Source organism: Enhydra lutris, unplaced genomic scaffold (genome assembly GCF_002288905.1).
Source record: "Enhydra lutris kenyoni isolate GAN:26980312 unplaced genomic scaffold, ASM228890v2 scaffoldscaffold90, whole genome shotgun sequence".
Taxonomy (NCBI): Eukaryota; Metazoa; Chordata; class Mammalia; order Carnivora; family Mustelidae; genus Enhydra; species Enhydra lutris.
Genome location: NW_019154174.1, coordinates 5,285,313 through 5,293,110, shown reverse-complemented (window position 1 = coordinate 5,293,110; position 7,798 = coordinate 5,285,313). Strand labels below are relative to the sequence as shown.

At 53.9% G+C, this 7,798-nt stretch overlaps 1 protein-coding gene across 1 annotated transcript; it reads right to left on the bottom strand.

The window, feature by feature from the left end:
* Positions 1-1,910: 1,910 nt before the first annotated feature.
* Positions 1,911-5,398, bottom strand: LOC111162233 (Tu translation elongation factor, mitochondrial). Its single transcript, XM_022526501.1, has 10 exons — positions 5,289-5,398; positions 4,991-5,185; positions 4,402-4,568; positions 4,077-4,181; positions 3,824-3,988; positions 3,551-3,683; positions 3,362-3,466; positions 3,094-3,245; positions 2,875-2,994; positions 1,911-2,276 (listed from the first exon to the last, which is right to left on the bottom strand). The coding sequence occupies exons 1-10, from the start codon at positions 5,329-5,331 to the stop codon at positions 2,103-2,105; spliced, it is 1,359 nt and encodes a 452-aa protein (XP_022382209.1). The 5' UTR covers positions 5,332-5,398; the 3' UTR covers positions 1,911-2,102.
* Positions 5,399-7,798: the final 2,400 nt, after the last annotated feature.

Here is a 7,798-nt window from a genome sequence, read left to right as displayed (position 1 = left end):
TCTTCCCCATTAACTTGAGTGACCTGCGTGAGAGACAGACAGATGCCCCACAAGGATGGTTGGACAAGGACTTTTACTTTTTATTACATAAAAATATTAAAAAAAAAAAAGTTAAAAAAAATAAAATTTTAAACTAACTTAACCTGACTCTGGCTTCCTCTGGAGAACCGAGTAAGATGGTAGCTGTCAGGTGTTAGGAGGCCTGGGGTGGCTCCCGACAGCAGGGAAGCCCAGCGGTCAGCCTGAGGGTGCTTGTGCCCTGTCCCTGCCACACGCCCCCAGCTTCCCGGGAACTTTGCTCTCACCTTGCTGCTGGTCTCGTCTTCAGGTGCAGTTTCAGGTTTTTATTGCTAGTATAAGTACTTTATGAATTTCTTCTACCTCCCTGCACCAAGAAGCTCCTTAGTGGTTTTGGCCCCTGGAAACAAAGGCCTGCACAGAGCACAGCTGAGGTGTTGTGTGCAGGTGGGCGCTGCAGACTAAGCTACTGGCAGAGGGGAGACCTTTGGGCTGAGCCTGGTTTAGGGGAGCAAGAGCTAAACCAGGGGCTAAATGGCACAGAAGTGCCAGGTGTGAGATGTAGAAACGACACATTACAGAAGTGTTTGGTTATTTCCAAGGAAACCGGTTGCAGTTTTTACTGCATGTCCTAAGTGAAGGTCATTTCGCCCTTAGGGCATCGAGAGGATGGGGCTGATACTCGCGGTTAGGTGGGGATGTTTCAGCTGGGACTAAAGCCAAAGAAAATGGGTAGACATAGGGCAGGAAAAGTGAAGGTTACACAGACTTGGGAAGAGATCCAAGGGGTGAGGGTTTAAGACCTGGTAATGGGTGGGTATGCTGTGGTGGTGGGGGCAGCTTATGCACTGGTAATCGAGAACAGGCGTGCAGGGTTGTGGAGCTCTCCTAGAGGATGGCAGCTGGATCCGGGGGACAGTGATGGAGAAAGCAGCAGCGGGGAAGCCAGCCGGGCTCAGGATGTGTCAGGTGCAGGTGGAGACCGGTCTCCTGAGACCTGGTCCTGAGGCTCAGGGGAGGGTCTTAGGAATCTCTCAAAACCTGGCCTCGCCTCAGACGCTAAGGAGAGTAAAGCAAACCTGCCCTATTGCTGGACAGTTCTTATTTGTGAAGCTCTCTTGTCCCTTTCTTGAGCCCACTTTCCTGCCTCTGCTGTGAAGCCACAGACTTGACTGACTCAACAGCTTTCCGGTCGGGCCTAAGAGCCTTCCTGCTCTGGGTCGCTGGTCAGTGCTGAATGTGCTCATTTATTAGGAAGTGAGGTTGAAAGGGGTGCTTGTTAATCCCTGCTAAAAGTTCACCTTTTTGTTTGGGGTCAGCGTCCTGGCCAGTCAAGTTCGAGTTTTTAAAACACCTACTCAGCATTTTACTCCCTACACATTTGATACAGTCCTTAATTTTAAGTCTCAGTATGTGTTCAAAATGCATACTTCAGTTTGTAACTTCTTGCTCTCGTGTTTGGAATCACCATGGAGCCCAGAGACTGACTTATTAAAACCTGGGTCCTCACAAAGTGTTGGCTGTTGGTTCTAGAGGTGAGACACAGTTCCCAGTATCCTAGAGCCTAAGACAAGGAGAGGTGGGCATGGACAGGCTTCCAAACCACTGAGGACAGGAGGTGGGTTTGGCATCGCAGCGGAACCCATGCTTGCTCTGAGGGAGAGGTCCCCAGTTTCTCCCCCAGGACAGCCAACGGTCCAACCAGTGTTTCGTGAGGCAGCCACACCCACTTCACTAGACCAGCTTTCCTCAAGTTGTCATAGCAGTTCTGACTACTTTAAGACAGGAGCTTTTCCAAACGGTATCACAGAGAAACAGAGGGATGTGTCCTATGCTCCATGTTTCTACCCCCATCCTCTCCAGCTTAGACAAAGGACACAAGACACAACATCCCTCACTATTCACAGAACAGTTTATTGACCTACCTCACCCGGCAGGCCCCGGGGCCCCTTCTGGCCAGGGGAAGGGTCAGTCTAGCGCTCGGCTGGGCTGCAGCCCGTGCCCTGGGGAGGGGGCAGCAGCAGTAGCAGCGACAACGCCAGCCAGTGCAGCCTTCAATAGCAGAGTCTGAGTAGAGTCCAGACTCAACTCCACTTCAGGTTCTTGTCTTCCTCGGTCATAGCCGGCGTCTCGGTGACAAGGCCAGTGCCAATGGTCCGGTTGCCATCTCGCAGGGTGAAACGCTGGCCTTTTTCTAAGATCATGGGCTGCCGCAAGATAAGGCTGACCTTCAGGTCCTCCCCAGGCATGGCAAGCTCCTGGTGGGGACAAAGAGAGGGTTCATGCACGGCCCTCGGGGCACCTTCTTTCCAACTGTTTGCTGCCTACCAAGGTTCAAAGTTAGGGAATGAATGTTAACTAAACTGAATTTGAATTAAAAAACTTTTTTTAAGTTACGGGAAATGCAACAGGGAGATGCTTTCTGGAGATCCCAGCTGCCAGACAGATGCAAACAGTCTATGTGAAGACAGGAAAGAACTTGTGACCGGCATTCCTGATGCTCACTCTTGAAAACAAAGTCAAGGAACCCATGGGTCATGCAGTTTTCTTAGTCACAAAACTTCCCTGAGCCACCGTGTTCGATGCAACTCTCAACTGGGAGAATCCTTTTCTGGGAAATCTTTCTGCGGGTAAACACTAACATGGGTGAAGTTTTTTACCTACTTCAGCCCCGGGAATACTAGGTGGAGACTCACTCCCCCAAACCCACCCAGCCAGACCTTTCCATCACTAGCTTCATCTGCACCAGTCAACGAAAAGTCACCCGCGTCGTCACATCTTTGTAATTAGGTGTGAGGGAGAGCTGATACAAAGAGGGTCTCTTCCACTCCTTCACGTTCCCTGTACCCACCATACCTTCCCTGGTGGCAAGATGACACGACAGGCCATGTCCCAAGTCAGGGAGAACATGACAGGCATGAAGTGGGACACAAAAGGCTTGTGGCGGCCACCCTCCTCCTTGCTGAGGATATAAACCTGGAAGAGAGCAACAAGGGTGAAACCGTGCCCGGCTGGGAACGCTGCCTCTGCACCCAACAGTCTGGCTCAGCGCTGCCCATCACCTGGAGCCCTCACCTGTGCCTCCACCTTCTGGTGGGGCTGGATGGACCCGGGCTTGGCCATGACCAGGCCACGCCTTAGGTCCTCTCGCTTCAAGCCTCGGACCAGGGCTCCAAGGTTGTCGCCCGCCTCTGCCCTCTCCAGACTCTTGTGGAACATCTCAATGCCTAGGAGGAAGGAGGAGAGACAAGGGAGGAGGGTGTAGGGCAGAGGGAAGGCGCGAAGGGTCTGCAAAGGGAAATCCTGAAGCCAGCCCCTGGGTCCCAAAGCATCTTTTCTATACCTGTCACCACAGACCGAATGTTCTTGCTATGTCCCAGGAACTCACACTCATCTCCCTTCTTCAAAATGCCACGCTCTAGTGTACCTGTCACCACTGTGCCCCGGCCTGGAAAAAAGGACAAGAAGGACATGAGGGACACTGGGTCAGGCTATATAGCTAAAGAGGGGTGCAAGTGAACACGGTCCTCACCAGGAATTGAGTAAATGGACTCTACAGGCAGCAGAAAAGGCTTCTCCAGGTCTCGGGTAGGTACTGGGATATAAGTGTCCACGGCATCCAGCAGCTTCTGCACAGACTTCACGCCTAGCTCAGGGTCACGTTGCTATGGGGGAGTGACAGGACTCTGAAATTTTCATTCTGCTCCTCTTACTAAAAGACACTCCCCAGGCTTGGAGCATAACTCTGGATGCCCATCCAGCCCATCCTCTGCCAGTAACAGCCCCTGTGTGACCCCGCCTTCACCTCAAGGGCACAGAGGGCAGAGCCTACGATGACCGGGGTCTCCTCCCCTTTGTAGCCAAACTCAGTGAGCAGTTCCCGGATCTCCAGCTCAACCAGCTCCACCATCTCAGAGTCCTGGACAGCATCTGCCTTGTTCACATACACCACAACATGCTCTACTCCAATCTGTGGATGGCAAGGAGGAAGAAGTGGTGTCCTCAATGGACCAACTCCCCACTCTTCCTCTTTCCACCCCTCCCTGGGCTCTGAGTACCTGTTTGGCCAGTAATAGATGCTCTCGGGTCTGGGGCATAGGGCCATCATTGGCCGCCACCACCAGGATGCAGCCATCGAGGGGGGCGGTGCCTGTGATCATATTCTAGGCAGGACAGAAAACAGCCTAGTTTAAGGAGCTCCTCAGCTCCACATCCATCTAGCCAAGCACAGCAGCTGAGGCCCATCTTTCTCGGCCATCTCCTTACCACCCACTTGGAGTGGTCAAGCCCAGAAATCCATGACCTCAACGCATGCACCTTGAATATCCTAACTTCTCCACAAGTCCAACATTTCCCTGGCCCTGTACCCAGCAATTCTCTCACCTTAACGTAATCTGCATGACCTGGGCAGTCTGTGTGGGCATAGTGGCGGACTGCAGTGCTATACTCCACGTGAGCTGCATTAATCGTGATTCCACGGGCTCGCTCTTCAGGGGCGTTGTCAATCTCTTCATATTTCTTAAATTTGGCTCCACCTCCCTCTGCTAAAACTAAGGGGAAGGAGAATAAATCTTTCAGGTAAAGTTCCAGAGGTAGGCAGGCCACACCCCGGCCCCTCCCACCTACTACGCAAACCACAGTCTGGGAGAACACTGCGTCCGTGACCCCCTCTCTCGGTTCCTGCAGCGGGTGTAAGTCGGGTCAGAAGGAAATAGTAAAGGAACTCAAGGTCCAGCCCTGCGACTTCTCTAGGATAAAGCCTCTGCTTACAGGACACTGGCCAAGGCTAGAAAGAGGCCATTCGGACTCCCCAGCTCATGCATCACAAAGTCTTCCACGTCCGGGGGAATGTGTTTCCTGCATCTTCCAACCCACCGCCGGGGACCACAACACCTCCAGCAGCACGTCCCGGGCTCCAGGTCCCGCCAGCAGAGCGGGCGCTTCCGGACGCCCCCGACCCATCCCCGCTTACTCTTCGTGATGGCCGCGGTCAGTGTGGTCTTGCCGTGGTCCACATGGCCGATGGTGCCCACGTTCACATGCGGCTTGTCGCGCACATAGATCTTCTTGGCCTCCACGGCCAGCCCACGGCACAAGCTGGGCAGCACCGGGGCCCTCAGCGGCCGCAAGAGGCCCTGCAGCAGTGGGGTCGGGCCGGTCCCGAGACCTGCCGGGGCAGAGGCCTGGAATCAGGGCGCCGGTCCGAGCCCGGCCGCTCGCGACGACACCCACGTGGCCCCGCGCCGCCACTGCCTTCCCCGCCCTCTCACCGCTCAAGAGGGGCGTCGCGCGCAGCAGGGTGGTGGCCGCCATTGTGGTCGTACTCGCGCCCCGAGTACCCGTTCCCGGGCGCCCGCGCGTGCGAAAAGGAAATGGCACGGGCGACTGGAGGTCATTTCCGGCGGAAGTGACGGTCTGGAGGGCAAGTCTGGGTCCCTCTAGCCTCCACTTTTTATGGCCATCTTACGACTTCCGGGCGTGGAACCGAAGACGACGACGGAAGGGGCTGGCGTCTCGCGGGGAGGGAAGGGAGGGAGACGGTTTCCACCGCGCGCTCGGGCTTCGCGGACTGACGGGGGCAAAGCTGCTGTCTCCGGCGGCGCGGGGGAGCGACGTGGAGCGTCCCGTCGCGCAGCAGCGCCCCGCAGGCTCATGGGCGTTGTAGTTCTCAGGGCGGTGAGTGGTGGTTGCGCTTGGCATGGGAGGCCAGTAGGGCTAAGCCGGGTCCCGAGTGAGGGTGCCGGCCTCTGGAGGCCGAGGCTGCGGCCACGGCGCGGTCTGCGGAGGAGCTTCCGTGGAGTCCGACCCTCTGCGCGGGTCTGGCGAGAGATCTGGCGGCCGTTGAGCCGCCGCTGGAGGTATGACGAGATCCTACGGCCAGGCTGAGAGAGACGGGCTTGGGAGCCCCTCGCGAGTGGGGCGCCAGTGTGACCCATCTCTTCGCGGAGCCTTTGTTTCCTTATCTGTAAAATGGGAACAGTAGTATATACCTTATGGGGGAGATTCTGACGTCTGGCTCTGGGAGGACATGAGCTGGATAGGAGGCAGGAATGGAGGCCAGGGGCCTCCAGGTCCCACATTCCGTGACCCCGAAATACCCACCCTCCTGGCTCACAGCCTGCGGGGACAGACAGCTTTGCCGTCCACCCCCTGGAGCCTCTCTTCCGGCGGACTAAGCACTAATTCCCTTGCTCAGCACCCCACCCACCCACCCAGTTATACAGATGATACAGAGGGTCTGAAGGTAAGGGTCGGTTTCAGGTGCCTGCACGGGCAGCCTGAGTCTGTCTTGTCCCTGCTGTGGCCCCCGCACCGAACACAGGGCGGGGCACCCAGTGAGTGCTCAGGGCATTTGTGTTGACTGAATGAGTGAGTGCAAGGCTAGCAATTGACCTTTAACTCTGACATCCATCATCTCATCACCCAGGGATGAGAACAACGGCTGCTTAACCCTGACTGATCTTTCCCAAACTCATCAGATCCTAAGATTCCATGGACGGTATTTGGTTTCAGATAGATTCGCTAATTCCTCCCTTGAAGATTATGATTCAGGAGGGTCTGGGCACAGACAGGGAAATTGTATTTATTTATAACACAAGCAGTTTCCCAAGCTCGGAGGAGTTTGTGAAACAGAGCTAGAGCTTTGCATGGATTGGGCTTTGTGCAAATGCTTTGTATTGGTTCACATTCAACGCACCCAGTGTTAGTTACCCTGTGTGGTTGGAGCTGTGATTTCCCCCATTTCACAGGTGAGAAAACAGCATCAGGGTGATTTAGGAACCCAGTACAACTGAACTCGGAAAAAAGTGTGCACTTAACCACCACCCGGTACTGTCATTCAGCTGCCAATTTACTGCTCAGAGAAAATGAAGAACTTGCTAAGACTTGAGTCCTCCTGGCCTTCCGGCCCCTCATCTCTGCTTAGGAAGGGCTGTGCCATAGGTTTTCTTTGTCTTGATCCTGTACCTCAGGTATTCCACTCCTGGGGATTTCTTCTGAGACACTATTGGCCACTATGAGAATATAAGATTTTTGGGGGGGTGATACTGAACGAATGCTTTCTATTTTAGCGGTGCTGTATTTATTGGAATGTGTATTGTTTGAAACAAAACTGGGGTGGCAAATACTGAGATTAAACAATGAGTCAACTTAGGGGCACCTGGGTGCCTCGGTTAAGCAGCAGCCTTCTGCTCAGGTCATAATCTCAGGGTCCTGAGATGGAGCCCCACATCAGGCTTCCTGCTCAGTGGGGAGTCTTCCTCTCCCTCTCCCTCTGCTTCTCCTCCTGCCTCTGCTATCTTGCTCGTGCGCACTCCCTCTCAAGTAAATAAATAAAATCTTCTTAAAAATATTAATAAAGAAAAAATAAGTCCATTTAAGAAGCAGTATGTGGTAGATAATATTACGGGAAGTATAAACATATGGCAGATTTGGGGGCAGGTGGTACACGAATGACTGAAGTTGGAGAAACAGCACTCAGAAGAGTGTGAAGGGAGAAGATTTTTTGTAGAGCTGTTGACTGTTTCTTGTAGAGCTATTGCTGTTGACTGTAGTATCATCTGTAATCGAAGTCTTATTTTTTTAAAAAGATTTTATTTATTTATTTGACAGATCACAAGTGTGCAGAGAAGCGGGCGGGGGGTGGGGGGAAGCAGGCTCCCTGCTGAGCAGAGAGCCCAATGTGGGGCTCAATCCCAGGACCCTGGGACCATGACCTGAACTGAAGGCAGAGGCCTTAACCCACTGCCACCCAGGTGCCCCTGGAACTCTTTTTAAAAAG

What these genes read in the sequence shown, in the direction of transcription:
- LOC111162233 (XM_022526501.1), bottom strand. Translation starts at nt 5,331, where the DNA reads ATGGCGGCCACCACCCTGCTGCGCGCGACGCCCCTCTTGAGCG. An exon ending in CGCGACGCCCCTCTTGAGCG is followed by an intron (nt 5,186 to 5,288) that starts GTGAGAGGGCGG and finishes CTGCCCCGGCAG; the next exon opens with GTCTCGGGACCGGCCCGACC. An exon ending in GACCGCGGCCATCACGAAGA is followed by an intron (nt 4,569 to 4,990) that starts GTAAGCGGGGAT and finishes CCTTCCCCTTAG; the next exon opens with TTTTAGCAGAGGGAGGTGGA.